This window comes from Pezoporus flaviventris, unplaced genomic scaffold (genome assembly GCF_033815535.1).
Source record: "Pezoporus flaviventris isolate CSIRO_AGI_PZ_B2104156 unplaced genomic scaffold, CSIRO_AGI_Pfla_v1 ptg000113l, whole genome shotgun sequence".
Taxonomy (NCBI): Eukaryota; Metazoa; Chordata; class Aves; order Psittaciformes; family Psittacidae; genus Pezoporus; species Pezoporus flaviventris.
Window position 1 is genome coordinate 1,360,733 of NW_026892661.1, and position 16,102 is coordinate 1,376,834.

General features: G+C 55.1%; 1 protein-coding gene across 2 annotated transcripts in view; it reads right to left on the bottom strand.

Moving 5' to 3' along the window:
• DSCAML1 (DS cell adhesion molecule like 1) overlaps window positions 1-15,777 on the bottom strand; it is a 93,850-nt gene extending 78,073 nt beyond the window's left edge. The window contains exons 1-3 of one of the 2 annotated variants that reach the window (XM_061478016.1): window positions 15,571-15,777; window positions 8,205-8,522; window positions 4,981-5,127 (exon numbers count right to left, since the gene is read on the bottom strand). In XM_061478016.1, the coding sequence (XP_061334000.1) occupies window positions 4,981-5,127; window positions 8,205-8,522; window positions 15,571-15,613 (508 nt within the window). In that variant the 5' untranslated portion in view covers window positions 15,614-15,777. The remainder of the gene's footprint in view (window positions 1-4,980; window positions 5,128-8,204; window positions 8,523-15,570) is intronic. The other variant, XM_061478019.1, reaches the window with a different exon arrangement.
• Between the last annotated feature and the right edge of the window lie 325 nt (window positions 15,778-16,102).

Sequence of the window (16,102 nt, forward strand, 5' to 3'; positions counted from 1 at the left end):
CTCCTGGAAACAGCCTTGGGCACCGCAGGGGGTGGGACAGAAGGGCTGCTCAGGTCAAATTAAGCTCATATCTGAACCACTGCAACCAGATTACTCCAGGTATCTTCAAAACTCCTGAAAGTGTGCTGCTCAGTCAAGAACCTGCACAAAACCAGACCTAAAACTTCACAGAACTTATTGTGCTCCCAATTCCCTTCTGGCAAGCTTTACAGTTTGCTTTCCAGAGACAGGATTTTGTGGCTATCCAATTACTAAGTAAGTGCATCCAAGTACCTGCAGCCCTCAGAGGATACGTATTAGGGTTGCTGAGAAAAGCAGGGCCCTCAGGAATGCCTGTACCTTGAGAAGTGTTGCACTTAGATTTTTTCCAACACAATCTATCAAGTACACAACACCGAAGCATCAAACAGCAGCTCAGCTCTGGGGTTGCCAGTCCAGTAATACTGTTCTGTGCTGCCCTGGCAAGCCACAGGCTACCAACAGGCTAGGCAAGACAAGATGACAAACGCCATCAGCCTTCCCTTGCAGCTGAAGCAATGCCATTGCACCATGAGGACACTGCTTTTGGTCTCCGGGACACCACGGAAAGCCACTCCAGCAGCGTTAGGCCCGTGCACCCAAGTGACACCCATGTCCCAGCACCCAGCCTCCCAGGCAAATCCTGCCATGCTCTCAAGACACATCAGTGCAGATGTGCAGTGATGGCCACAGGACCAGAGCCCGATAACACAACCATCCTTGGAGCTCCTGGTGGCACAGCGGGCACAGCCTGAGCAGGTGACGTGTTTGTGGCAAGAAAACAAACCTGGATGCACATTCACATCCCTGAGCTGGCTGCGGAATGGCTTGGCTGTGAATGTACAGGTGCCCATGTGCTCACAGGGTTCCCAAATCCAAGCAGCGCATGCAGGAGCGCACCACAACAACAGCAGCTTGGATGCATGCTCCAAGAGCATCCACATACATGAGCCCCATGCTAGAACAGGGCCTGTGACTGCTGACATCAGGCTACACCATGCGATGCCTGAGGAGAGGACAAGTCAGCACCATTCATTTCCATTCCGGTGCCACCACAGCGAATAAAGCAGCTGCAGTTGCATATGCAACATAGCTCCTCCATGGCAAATCAAAGCCATGCATGTGCCTAAGAGGCTCCTCACGTTACCCAGCCTGGTGATAGTGCTTTAAAAATAAAAATTAAAAATAAAAGCTCTTTACCACGCTGAGCTCTTAAACTGGCTTCTAGCAAGAGTTTCTCCCTCATTCCCTATGGAAAAGGGTCTGCAAGACATCCTCCTCCCATTACTCCCCCCGCCAACACACATCGAGCTTCATCAATAGCAAGAGTCTGAAATCACAGCCTGGGTGTGAAGCGCAATCTTGCGCCCAGCCCCTGACCCTGCAAGTGCCGCTGCCGTGCCCCCGGTGAGCCTGTGCTCCATGCCAGAGCCCTGCGAGCGGTGCTGTGCATGCGACAAGGCTGAGAACGAGCGGCGAGATTGATTCTGATGTGAGCACCAGCAAAGCAAATGGGTTTTTGAAAACCCTATAATTTCTGCGCAACCCCTGACTTCACTAAACACACAGTTTTAGACTACAGCACAGTTAGGTAGGCATTAAACAAAAACGAGCTGCACTAATGATGATTTATGTGCGGGATAGCCTTCCATAAAGAATTTGCCTTTGATTTCAGGGTAAGTTACAGCGACGCCAAGTTAACCAAATAATGCAGCTCAGCGCCTCGGCCCCCCCACTGCAGCAGGGCCACACAGGCACTGAGCGCTCCCAACGATCGCTCCAGGTCTCTTCCAGTGCAGGTGCTCCTGAAGGGATGCAATCACCAGGGAATCCGACAGGCAAAAGCCAGGCACAGGCACCTTCTGCAAGGGGTGGAAGCAGCAGGCATCCAGAAAAGGGCCCCCTGCTCCCCATGCACCCTGTGCCTGCGCAGGGATGCTGGCACCTGCATCCCACCAGCAAACCACCAGCAAAAGAGCAGCCAGGCCTGCCTGAAGACATGCCTCAAAGGCCCAGCCACAGAGGTTGGGAACGCCATAATCCCAATACAGTGTAAAAAGAACCCAAGAAAGCTCACAAGAGGGCCATGTACTGTGCTGGAGACCAGAGCTTGCCGGAACAGCAGCCCCAGGGGAAAAGCTTGGTCCCTGATTCCTGAGCTGCACAGTATTTTAGTTGGGGGGGGAGACAGGACGACCAGGGATGCAAAGGAAACCAGAGATTTACTGCAGATACAGTCACTTAGAGAGGTCTGGATGGAGGGTTTCCCTGCTCCTGCGTGTCAGGACTGCTCATCCCCTGCTGCACCAAGGCTCGCAGGGAAGATGCAGTCTTCCACAGGCAGCACTAGAGGAAAGTTTCAGGAACAGCAGCAAGTTTGGCACAGTGAAGCTAGGAAAGAACACCACGTTACACACAGGCAGCTGTAAACACTGCTTGGATGTATTTACATCCGAGGAAGAGCTGCAGCACTTCCACACACCTCTGTTTGCCAGTGAGCCATGAGGCGCTGGGTCTGTACCACCAACGGTCTCACCATGCAGAAAGCACGTTGAAGGGAGCTATTAGGCCTCAGCACCACACTTCAGCTCTCCTCAGCCTTCGCTCTGTTCGCTCTGAGCAGCAGGGACACCCTCCTCCTCCCCTTGCTCGGAATTAGGACAGAAGCAGAGGTTCACCAGCGGTCAAGACAAGACCGTGTTTTTGGTAACAGCAAAGCCAGTTTTAGCTCTAACACAAGCAACAACAAAAAAAATCAGCTTCAGGCAGATACTATATTTGTAACCCAACAGCAAAACATGTTTGCTTGTGTTGACTCTGCACTGTAACACAATTTATATGTTCTGTCTTTAGGGTAATTATTGCTTTAGAATGTTAAAATCGCTCCACTCTAATTAAATCATCATATTAAAAAATCCACCGCCACAGCAAAGTTGGGAACAAGGCTGGATAAGATCGCATGAGTGCAGGGGTGCTCGGTTCACAACTTGCCACTGAGCAAACCAGGACCTCGGGAGCAACAGACACCTTCCCTGGAAGCGCTGCCAGGAGCACAGGCACCTTCAGGCACCGAGGAACGAACACCACAGGTGCTGGTGGTGATGGACCTTGGCATGCCCTGCTCAAACACCCTATGGTGAGCGGAGCATCACCACGCAAGCATCGCACTGCCCAGCAAAGGGTACCATACCCTGTCCAACACCAGCTGGCCTCCAAGGGAGCCTCCACAAATGCTTTCCACAGCTTCATTGGACCACCCAGCAGTTTCTCACTGCTAAAATGAAATGGTCATTTCCACAGTGTTCCAAAACACCCTCACATTGCAGGAGCTCCGTGCAGAGCCTTGCACTCAAGGAGGCAAAAGGCTGCTTGGACACGAGCTGGCTGCTGATCAACACAAGCTCATCGCTCTGAATGCCCACCCAGGGAAGACCATGCTCCGGAGGCAAGGAGCTTCATGTGGTCAGAACAGGGTCAGTGCTGGGGAGCACAGGTTCTGCAGACCCGGGTCAGGGCAGTTGGCTCCCGGCCCCAGAGCTACAAACTGTGATGGGCCCCCTGCCAGCAAGGACACAGCCGCAGTCAGTGCAGCCCAGTCCCCTGCACACAGACCCTGCCAATGCATCACAGCCTGGGGGCCATCAGTCACTATCAGCACTCCCTGAGCACCACTTCCCTTTGCCTGCCTCCCGGCACATGGGCTGTGCTGAGTCAGCACATCAGCAGCACTCAGGAGGCACAGGCCACCAGCAAGAGCCACTAGTGCCCTCAGGAGAACCTGTCACCCGCTCCAGGTGAAGCACTTTGCTCCTTAAGCTCCTTAAGAAACAGCCCTGCAAGCAGGATTACAGCAAATCACCTCTCGTGCTTGGTCAGCGGCCACCAGGCTCATGCCCTGCTCCCTGTGGCATCTGCCCCTCTCAGCACTACCACTGCAGCAACAGAGCCCTGGAGGAGCATCCGGACTTGCTGACCTGTGGGCAAATATCAAGCTCAGAGCACTGACTTTGGGCAAAATCCTTTAATTCTCTGCATGCCCCTGGGGGAAGCAGTATTGATTGCTCTACTACCAGCTTACACATGCTGTGCGGGCAGCCAGCGCTGCCATCAATACCGGCTCTGAGGAGGGAGCCAAAAGGTCACCCCGGTACACGGGGCTGGCCCCATGCTGTGCCAGCACCTGCCCACAGCCCTTGTGCTGCTCCAAAGCCTGTGAGCAGCCAGGCAGGAGCATGGGATCAGCGCTTGCAGCACCAGCAGCTTACCCTGCTCTGTGCCCTCTGAGCTGCACGGAGGCCATGTCCCATCAGTGCTCCAGCCCATTCCCAGCTGCGGGAAGAGCCCGGTTCAAAAGCTCTCTGCTCCAATGGGACCCCTGTCCCTCCCGCAGGCCCCTTCCCCACAGACCAAAATCAGCGCAGAGCAGGACACATCCCAGTCCACAAGGCAGGCACCAGGGAAAGGGATGCCAGGGGAAGCGGTGGACGATGCCATTTGTACCGAGTTCCTTCCCCTGTGGCTCAATCAGCTGTGAAAACTCACAACTGAAGCTGGGAATTTACTTCCTGACAGCAAGAAAACCAGCTCAGATGCTGGAGTCAGGACACAGACAGCACGGGACGGCTCCTCTCCTGTTGCCCACACCCCTCATGCCAGGTACCCAAAGCGACCAGGCTTGCAGGGACACGGGAGAGGCCAGAACAGGGCACACTTGCATCAAACATCCATGAGCCCTGAGAGATACAACAAATACCGACCACAGCACCAAGGAGACCCCGAACACAGCACATCTGCCTGCACCATCAGCCATTTTCCAGTATGAAGGTGGGAGATGGTCATCAACAGAAGCCTTTGCTTCGGCAGCATAGGCACAGCCAATAAGCCAAGAAAAACACCTCCATGACAATGAGTTTCGCACGTTGCAAAGCAGATTTCCAAAGAAAATAGAAGCTCCATTCTTACCTGGGATGATAGAAACGGTGTCTTTCTCCCAGGACACAACACTAACGTATTCCTGCACTGAAGAGGGGATGAGGCACTTGAAAACAGCCACGTTTCCACGCATCGACCTTTGGTCCTCCACCCGAACGGTGTACGGTTCCCTGAAAACTGCACAGAAAAGCAGGAGGTGTGACAGTGCTGGGGGAACACACACTTCCTTTTGCTTTAATCCCATGATTCCCAAACAAACCAACCCACCCAGCAGTAAACTGCTTCCATCCCAAGCACAGAGCCCACCTTCCTGGGGAAGGAAGAGGCTCTCCTCTGGAGAGCACAGACCTGTGCTTGGCACACAGAGGGATGCTCCTGCTGCTGGGACCCTGAAACGGTCCCCAGTGTCACCTGGCCTTGGCGCTAAGGCAAGCTGCTGGTTTTATAGTCACCAAAGTGGCTAAGCAGAGGTTTGAAGCACCCGGATTTCAGCACAGGGATCAAGGGTATTCCGTAGCTGTAATGTTCAACCTGCACCTTGAGGTAATCACTTCACTGCTGGGTGCATGCTGAGAACGCAGCCATGAGGCACCGGGAGATACAGCCCGTGACACAGAGCCTGGCATGCTCCTAAACACACCAGAGGCATACTTATGGAAGCAGATGACGCTTTCCCAGGCCACGTCACAGTGGGAGCCATGAGCTGTCCCCACCATGAGCCCTACTCCTCAGGGAGATGCACATCCCTCTGACAGCCCCTGGACCAGTGACAAGGAGCTTCCCAGTGCCACAACCCTCCAGCAGCACTCACTGGGGTGAGGTGGATTGACCCCAGCCTCTTCAGCACAACAAAAAGGTGTCACCATGCCCAGTAACACATGCAGACACCATAAACTCTTCAAGTTGAAGTATGAAACACAGTGAGTGCAGGCACCTCTTTACCACGATAGTAATTGTGCCCTGTAGGACACAAGCACCTGGGCATCACTATCACCAGAGACACGCATTCACTCCGGCATTGAACAACACCCCTCGGCCAGAACAAAAGCAGCTCAGTGAATCTCCCAAGATAGAACTCCTTCGCAGCCCAGAAGGAAGGTGTTTTCCCGAGTGGAAAGCACCCGCTGGCGACGCATCACATACCTCGCACACACAAGCGAGCAGCGAGGGGCTGGCTGTTCCCACCTCCATTCCCCTGGCTTCCACAGCACCCTGCGCTGCAGTAAGAGCTTGGGATAAAAGCAGGGGCACATCCCAGGCTCCAGCCTGGGGTGCATGGGGACAGTTGCCACTCTCCCTCTGACAAAGGAGACCAGCAGCAGCACTGAGACATGAAGTGCAAGCTGCAGAGACCTTTGCCTCTCCTGCACCGCCTGCCTGCCACTCACAGAGCCCCAAAGGAAAGCCAGGAAGAGGGTCTGGAGTGGCCTCCAGCTTGCTCCAGTTATTTACCAATGCCCCAGCCAGGAGGACAAAGGCTGCACCATGGAAAGGGACTCCAGAGCCAAAGCAGATTAGCTGGAAAAACCTTCCTTAATCACATGGAGCAGGAGGTTTATTCATGGGCTTTAAAGGCCAGCGGGGACCAGGAGAAGCATCGTACATGCTCCCCACGGCTGCCCCAGCCTGGAGCACACCTCATGCAGGGGTCCCCTAGCTCTGACCCGCACCAACCTTTGCAGCCACAGCTCTGGCCTTTTTCAGCCCCTGGGAATAATTCCTACAAGGCCACAGCTCCCCATTGGATAGGGACTTGTTCCGTGTGCTCACCAGCAGCTTTCCCAAAGCTTCCAGAGGTTTTTCCAGCTCCCCATATTTGCAGCTGCAGTTTGTTTCTTTGCTTTCTTTACGCAGCTTTAATTGGCTTTAGTCGGTGCGTGGCCATTACAAAGCACTGGAGAGTGACTGGGACACGACACGGCCGGGAGGGAACAGGAGCAGGGGAATGTTTCACAACTGCTTCCAGAAGCCATAAAGCCAAAGCACTTGGAGCTGCCACAGCTGGAGCCGCGGTGGCCCCCTGAGCCCTGCATGGCATCCCCACTGTGTGCTCACACCCCCTGCTAACTGCACCTGCTAAAGGGACATGGAAGGCTGGGCTCCCAGCCGAAATCCCACTGTGCATTGAGAGAGGGGAAAGAAAGCCAGGGCTCTGCTCTGCTCCCGGCTTGCTGTGATCCCAAGGAAGTCCGCAGCAGCTCCTCCTCCTGCCCCGCAGGAAGACAAGGGGCAGAAGACAAGCATTCTGTCCCGCAGCACATCCAGAGCACTGACTCTGAGACACCCATCCCTGCTGCTCCAGCCCTGGCCATCCACAGCCCCAGCACCCTGGCTCCCCATGAGAACCCCAGGGTCTCAGGCCCAGAGTCACCAACACCAGAGGAGCCACAACCATGCACTGAGCAGCACAAGCATGGCACAGGGGATGCAGCCATGTCACCAAGGAGCCACTCTGCAGCCTGCAGTGCCCGCTTACAGTGCTCTGTGCCTCCTGCCCCGAGCCGTGGTTTATAGGTAACCTCCAAGGGTGGGTAAATAATTCACTCTGCAGAAGGGGGTTAATGCCCATTTACTCTGCAGTACAAGGTATTAAAATAAAAAACCCTGTAGTCACTTCTGTCATGCTCCCTCTGCTAGCCCCACTTTTAATAGGTTACATAATGAAGCCATTCCTGGGCTATTAGCCCTCCTCAGCCTGGTCAATAATTTACTATAATGGCTTTTGGAATCAGCTCTTTGCCATATTCCTCCTCTTTTTTCTCTGTTTAATAAGCCTTGGCAAGCTGGGGCTGGATGTGACAGTGGGAACAGCCCTGAGGAGGGCTGTGGGACACAGTGGGGTCTCCCCACCGTGGACAGATGTGGTCCAGCTCCTCCTGTGAGAAGCTCCCATGCATGGATGGGTATAACAATATGAGTTCAAAGGGAGAGGACCTCTGCAGCCACACTACAGCCTCAAGACACATGCTGGAGACCCCCAAGCCCATGCTCCTTCTCTGGTGGCCATCCCTGCCCTGGTACAGAGCTGGCTCTTAGCTGGGGCAGGATGAACACCTTATCAAGCACCCTGCCCTTCTCCCTGCTCCCTGCCTATGCAGCATCCATTGATCCCTTTGCAGAACCCTGTTACTGGCCCATGCCAGGGAGACAGAGGCGAGTGGGTGCCTCTCAATGGGCCAACCGACAGGCCATGGAGAAGACCAGAGAAAAGGCAGCACCTCATCCAAACCCCAGCGCCCGCAGCGAGCTCCTACCTGCTTTAACACGGATGTTTGGGCTCCTGATTTTGCCAGCCGAGTTCTCCGCGGTGCAGAAGTAGTCGTTGTCGTGGATAAAGCTATTGAAGGCTGATGGCGAGAAGGGGTAGAGCTGCAAAGTCCCATTGGCATGGACATGCCGGATGTGGGGCACATCGTAGATGTCGTCGCCTGTGGCCAGGTACCACCGAAGGACGGCGCTGGGTGACCCTGCTGCCGGGCAGGGGATCACCACCCCCACTGTGCTGGAGAAGGTGACCTGCTGGATAGAGTCGTTCACAAAGTAGAGGCTGGTTCCAACATCTTCAGCGTGTGCTGTGGAGGAAGCAGAGGCCACAAAGGCACGGGGTTAGTGCAGAAATGGCCAATCCCACCGGCACAGAGATTACCCCCAGCACACCTGCCCCGAGCCCAGCCCCTGGCCCCCACGTACAGCAGAGCAGAGAAGCATCAGTGCATGGGCTGGAAGCATAAAGGCCACCTTCATGGGCCAGCGCTCCTGCTGGCAGCACGGGTCAGGGATCTGTGCAAGCAAGGAAGGGTACCCAAGGTATCCCCCCAAGGCTTCTTCAGGTGGCTCTTAGCATGTGGTCCAACCGTGCCTCAGCACCCAGAGGCCTCAGGACACCCATGTGCAACAACAACAACAACCCAAGCACAACAAACCACTGATGTTCCTCCTGCAAACCCCAATGTTCCCCAACCCGGGGCAGCAGAACATCAATACCCCTGTGCCCCAGCAGCTCCCCAGCACAGCCCCAGGTGCCCGTCAGCAATGCAAACACATCCAGTGCAAGCCTTCCCTGAGCAGGGCACAGATCTTTCCTGCTACCCCGTCATTGCTTCCAAAAGCTGCATCAGCTCTCAGGAGAGGGGCAGGAAAACTGGGATCAGTGCTGCTTCCCTTTGCCCAGAGGAGGGATGCAAAGTCCCAGTTCCCCTAAGTCCAAGCTTAGGCTCAAGGGCACACTCCAGGGCTGAGCCTGCAGCCACCCAGATGCCCGGGAGCATCTGTGACCACTGCAGGCAAGCACTTCCCTTGCTCAGTGTGAGGGAAGGGACCTCTTCACCCAACTCCTCCTGTTTCTCTTTCCCACTCTGCAGGACCATGAGCTCCCCCTTCACCACCAAAGCAAGACTGGCTCTAAATAAGGCTGAGGAGGCCCCCAGTCACTCGGATCCGGTTTCTTTTTATAGCCGCACTCTTTCCAAGTGGGCGGAAGGACAGGGATAGCAAAGCGGCCCTCGGCATGGGTATTAATAGCTCTGGCTGAGAACGCTGCTCGTGGTGCCGCAGAGCCAATAAGCTGATCACTACGGTGCCGCCGGTTCAAACCGAGTCACGGGGGACCCTCCGTGACCTCGATTCCTTAACTTGGGGAGGAGGGGATGGGAGCAGGAGGGAGAAGGAAAGCCTCATCCATACAGATAGCCTTGCTGCAGCTCCTCGCCCGAGGAGCAGCTGCTTGAGTGTCGCTACCCATGGCCACTCGCATTGCCACACCAGCCAGCTCCGCACCATCCTCAACCAGGTCAAGATGGGAAACCACCAAACACCTCACCCCTTCCCAGAGCAAAGTCTTCCCCATCCTTCTCCCAGCAGGACAACCAACCTTGTGCCTCTTCCAGCACCCACGAAACCAGAGGTGAGAGCATTTGGTTCTTGCACTCTGTGTACTCTGCACTGAATCATCACCTAAAATGACAGAGTTTGCTCCTTTGCCCAGGTCAGGGGCACTGCACAGCCAGAGCCATCTGTGTGACGGATTAGCGAGGTCCGGCGCTGCCACCACAACAGACAACAGATTTATAGGTCAAGAAAGCCTCTCCATATCTCCACACACACCAGTTCCCTGCACCCGGGCACCAGTACAAGCAGACAAAGCCATTCGTTTTTAACTCCCTCCCCGACAGCACCAGGGGAAGGATGGACCAGAGGAGCAAAGGGCTCCCGCTGAGCCAGGCTTTACAGAGCTCCGGGGCCATGGCACGGCCCCGCAGATGTCATTTGGTGACATCTCCAGGCTGGTTTGTCGCCATGAATCAGCATTTCCCTTCACCAGAGCAGCGCCGTGCTTCTCCCAAATACATGAAAGAGGAAGGCGCACGTTTGCAGGCAGAGGAAGGGAAACAAAGCAGCAGGGTGCAATGTGTGGTAGAGCCTGTCACCCCAGCAAAGCAGAAGGTCCTGGAGCCAGGGCAGACGGTGCCCATCCACTCGTTTCAGACTGGGAACATCCCACTGTGCTCAGCATCCATCCAGCTCTGCCCCAGCCTCCATCCAGCACCACCATCCCTGATCCCAGCCCATGGCTCCTGCTGTAATAGGGATCAGAGAGCATCCCCAGCCTGACAGGGAAACATCTCCTTCCCAAGCAGTGCCCAGGAAGGTCGAGAGATGGATGGGTGAGGGGCTGGAGAGTGGAAAAATACCTCATAAACAGGGGAATTCAGATTACCCATAAAGCTTTTTCAGGTCAAAGGGAGAACCAGATTTTTCATAGAAAATGGAAGTTATGGGATTGCCAATAGTTATGTGACAGACGCATGGAGTTAAATCCATATAATCTCCTTTACCATTTAGCATTGAGCACCATCCTAATTCCATGTTTCATAAAACTGTCTCCAAATCACTGGGAGAGATTAACATTTTAGAAATAGCACTGCAATATTTTTAACCCAGAAATCACTGCTCACATCTGGTCAGCTCTGCTGACCCTAACCTAGATATCGAGGGCATTAATGCCCATGAACCTGAAAAGGGGAGGCTGGAGGAGCCACAGCTTCTGCTGGGGAAACACAGCGCCGCAGGCGCACGGCACTGACCCTGCAGCCAGCACTGGGAGCCACCCCAAGCCCAGCACCCAGCCACACACTGCCTAGCTTGCTCTGAAAGGCAGGTATTTGAAGTTATCAGAGCGCAATCTTCTTAAATTGTAGTAAATTACAACCTAGAAGTATTGAAATATTAATATCTCTATCTGAGCTGGGAGAAGCAAGTCATTTTGCTATCACACCGTTAGAATATTTACTAGGACTTTCCAAACTCCATCACCTTCAGCAGCACTGCAAAGTGCTGTGCAGAAAGCACTTGTTTGCTCTAGGAGGGGGCTGTGGTAGAACAGCCATAAACTGACCCCAGGATCTGTCACCAAACCACCTATTTCTGAAGAGGCAGCTGAGGTGTAGCTGTGATTCCCACACAAGGAGCAGCACAGGCTGAAACCTCAGCCTGCCATCACCTCGCAGGTGAGTGCCCAGCGTTGCAAACCCTCCTTTCTGCACAACCATAGCAGCAAAAAGCCCAGCGAAGGGGCTGAAGGAGTCACCAGGACTTGTCCAGCTGCAGGGATGCTGGGAAGAGCAGGCTAATTGCCACCTCACCAATCACTTATTATCCTCATTAAGGGTGGTTGACACCTGCCCTCTTCAAGGAGAAAGCCAGCCAAAGCTTGGCACACATTGCAGGGTGGGGGTTACAGGTAGCTGGCAAGTACCAATCCTTCCTCTCTGCTGCCTTAAGATACAACAGTAATTCCATCACATCCTGCCCCCACATTTGTAATGCTGGAGCAGTCTTTGGCCTTTCCTGGAACAAGCTTCCTTCAAGCTCTCATCTTCAGGACACTTAACAGCCTTTCTCCTAATGAAGGGAGTGACCTTAGAGCTGATGGAGCCAGAAGTGGCATCTCCATCACAAAGGGAAGAGGGAGAGAAGCAGCTAGCAAGGTGAGAAGCACACTGCTAGCGCCCTTTCAAGCAGAGCTCAAGAGGAGCACACACCCTGCCAGGAGCATGCCACAGCCCCACGGATGCCACCCCACCACGGTGGCTTTCCAGCCCAAAGGGTTAAAGCCATGGCTACATCCCACCTCCACAGGAGTCACAACCTTTGGGCAAAGCCCCTCTGGCCTGAGCACCATTGTCCTCACAGCCACCAACCAAAGAGGGAGCAAAGGAGAACGCTGCCTCTGGTCCCTCTGTGGGTAAGGGCACTGCTCACACAGGCTTGGAGTGCAAGCTGCCCGCTCCTTAATGCATCTGCATGGAAATTAAGGCCTGAACCACCTCCAGCTATTACGACAGCACCCAGCCTGAGCCTGTAACCCTTGCCTGGAACAAAAAAGCTCTCCCCACTGATTTGCTATGTACCAGGGGCAGGCAAAGGGATGCACCAGAAGCCGTGCACACCAGGCTTCCTACAGAGCCAATGGTCCATTGCACCTGGCACACCACAGCCCTCCCATTCGCTTTACAACACAGACGTGAGGATTTCCACCATGTGGCCAATGGGTATGAGACATGGGGGGCACGGATCAATAGAGCAGCCTCTGAAACCTCACCCACCTTCTCCTTTCCCCCTCCAAGTTGCGCTCGCTCCCTTGTCTCACGGAGACGCGCAGCCACAGCCCTTTCCAAGAGGCAGCAGCTGGGGCAGGCAGCAAGCGTTAGCAAGAGTCGGGAAATGGATTTCCTAAATATTTGGTACAGCTCTGCTGGCAAATGATGGCGGCGAGAGGCAGATTGCATGTGGCGGGGTTTGCTTCTTACAGATCCACAAGCAGGGAGAGGGGAACTCACAAAACCATGATTATGTAAAAAAGCTGTAGCTGGCTATAATCTAGATTGCAAAGACAAGAAACACTCTGCACGCAAACCTGCCACCATGTAAGTAAAGCACACATCACGACTGCAACGCCGCACACCTTCCTCCTTCGTGCCCTCCTCGGAAGTCACCCCTATTAGCAGTCCGCTGATCTGGGTGAGATGACTTCACGTTATCCAAGGCACAGCTCGGAACTCGGTGCTGCCATGTCAGAATTCCTGCCACAAAGAGAGGCTTCCAGTTTCGTTCTCGCACTCGGCTCATCAGCTGCTTCAGAGGACAGAGCACTCCTGGTCCCTGCACCCCATGACTACGCGGGCAGAGACCCAAGCACCATAGGAGAAAGGCGCCCGGTGCCATGGCTGCCCAACGCTAAGCCTGCAGCTCCCAGCTCCGGGAAGGGCTGCTCCATAGCACAGCCCTGGCACTCGCCACCCGCACCAGGCACAGCCTATCCCTCCAGAGAGCAAACACACCGAGAAATATTAGGGCTGCCTTATGGATTTTCTCATCCAAAAGCCGGAGCAGCCCTAGGTCCATGCAAGGTGCAGGTGAGGGCACTGGGCAAAGTGCCACCGTGGCTGCTTGTGCTGGGAAATGCTGGCTATCCGCAGGATAAACACACACCGGGCACGGCGAGGAGTTGAGCACTGCAGGCTTCTCCTCAGTGCATTTAATGAGGGTTCCATGTTTCATTTCAGAGACAAACGAGCACTGTGCCACACCGGGGGGCCGAGATTAAAACACGCAAGCTGCATCATTCACTGCACCCAGTACAGGAACATGATGTAAACGTAATGCCAATAGAAAGCAGGCAGCGGAGATCCAACACGAACACGCAGGGAGATGCTGTTCCGGCTCCAAGCCTCTCAATTTTGACCAGTATGCTCTTCATCGCACCGCTCGCCCCTTGCCTTCCCTCCTCCTCTGCCTGGCTACTCTTGTTCATTTCACCACACCATCTTCCTGCTCAACTCCTGCTTGCGTGCTTGCCAGCCACCTATTTCTGTTTGGTTTACAAGTGGGGGAAGAAATGAGCAGCTACAACCCATCAAGGGAATTCTCAACTTCAGTGGTCCCCTGGATCGAGCATTTATTTGCTTTCAGCTTCTACTTGTGCTCTTATTCTACAGCAGGAACGTGTTAAAAGGATGTGCTTCAGTGCCCAAAAATATTAAGTATCTGAAAGGTTTATCATGCATTAAGCAATTCATTTTTTTGTATCCTATTATTATAATGAAACTTCCATTGTATTGCTGTCCTCTCTTTGGACCCGTTTCACTTTAACACTTTGCATCACCAGGACCATTCAACACTGAAGACACATTCTATTTCTTTTAAAAAAAGAGAAAATGAGGCCAGGAGGAGTTGTGCTAATGGAGGCATTTAATTTGCTCTTCTCAGAAGAGATTGCTCTGTGGGAAGAGATCCCTTTTCCAAGAAGCTGGGGCTGAAAACATGCAAGAGCAATAAACCCAATGCAGCTCTTTATTATTTGGACTATAGGGGGGAAGAAATGGGAGCATCCTCGACGGTTATCTGCTTTCGGTGATGTTTCCTCCTTGTAGCACAGTCAAAAAATGCAAATGTAAGCAAAGCAGATGCTGGCACATTCAGCGCAGCAGATCCTAAACACAATAGCGATTTTGGGTAAAGCTCCCAAACGCAGCCTTGCTCCAGCTCAGCTAAAGCAGCTATTCCATAATTGGTAATTGATGGAAGAATTGATCACCACAACACACCGGACAGGACGCCCTAATAAGCCTCGACATATATTTGTCATTGGATTCACATGCAGATACATGGGTAACGCAATAGGCAGCACGAGAGAGCTCATCTCAGGAGGCAGCTCCGTCCCTTCCTTGCACTTTCCTCATTTCCCAAAATTTCCCCCTTGCTGCTCTCCAATGTCAGAAGGGATAATTAGGGCAAATGCCATTTCCCACCCGCCGAGCAGATCATTTCCCCAAAGGTGGGCACTTCCATGGCTGCATCTGCAGGTCGGGCCGGGCGCAAGGAGGCCATTTATTACAGGAACACAATTAAAAATTCCCGCAGATTCGGAAATGGGCAATTCCTTTATGTAACCTCCATCGATCGTGGCAACAATCGCACTGTGCTTTAACAACCCACGTTCCGTGCAGCTTGCGTTTTTAATTGCATCTACAGCAGAGGCTCGGTTTAGAGTATTACCTCTACGCGTTTGGAGAGCATTCGCTTAATCCCCAACTTTAATTTAATCTCTCATCTTTAAACGTGTGCCTGTCTCCTTGACACACTTGTTTCACGATCCCCCCCGTTCCTGATATAAATCTGATTTATGCCGAGGCGCTGGGTTACCCTTAACACGGCGTTCCTAGAGGGAAGGATGCAGGCTTTGAAGCACCGCTGGGTCTCGCCTGCCTTGCGGGATCGGGCTATTGCTCCAGGTCGCGCCGGGAGCGGGCACACAGGGCACGGCTCTTCCGTTCCGCCGGGGCCGGAACCTGTGCGGCATCCCGAGTCCGTGCCATCACCGGCTCCCCGGGGATGCGCCGAGCCGCGGCTCCGGGACCGCCCCGCTCCGCGCTGCCCGCTCCGAGCCCCGCCGCTCCGTCCGGGGCCAGCGCTCCGACAGCCGCGGAGCCCCTCTGCCGGCCGCCCCGGCGGGGCGCACCGAGCCCGGCGTCCCGAGCCCCGCTCCCGGAGCGCCCGCCGCGACCCGGCCGGTGCCCGGCGCCCCCCCTTCCGCAGCCCCGTCCGCGGGGGTGCACGTACCTTTCCGCAAAGAGTACAGCAGGAAAAAAGTTACCAGCCACATGCCATAAAGAGCACCTATGGCCCCGGGCTGCGGCGCAAGTGCGGGCGGTGCGGTGCCCCGGCGTACCGCGCTCGGTGCCGCCGCGCTGCCGGGCAGGGTGAGGTGCCCAGAGCCGAGCTCGCAGCCGCTCCTCCTCCCCTCTCCCGGCGAGTGGCGGCGGGCGGGTGGGCCGGGCTCCCGCGCACTCCCCGCCCCGCTCCCCGCAGGGCTGACGGGCGGCAGCGCCCACTGAGCGGGACCCCGCGGACGGGGCGCGACCGCACCGGACCCCCCTTCCTGCTGCTGCCGCTCCCCGGCAGCCAGCCCCGCCGTGGGCACCGCCGCTCCCGGCAGGGCTCGTCGTCCCCCACCCCCCACCCCGGGGCTTAACGGGAGCCGGTCACGCTCGGCCAAGCCGAGCCCCCGGGGCTGGAGCACACGCAGCGGAGGCAGCAGCCGTCCCCTGCAGACCGCCTACGGGAGGGCGGCTCATCCCCGCGGGGAGCGTGT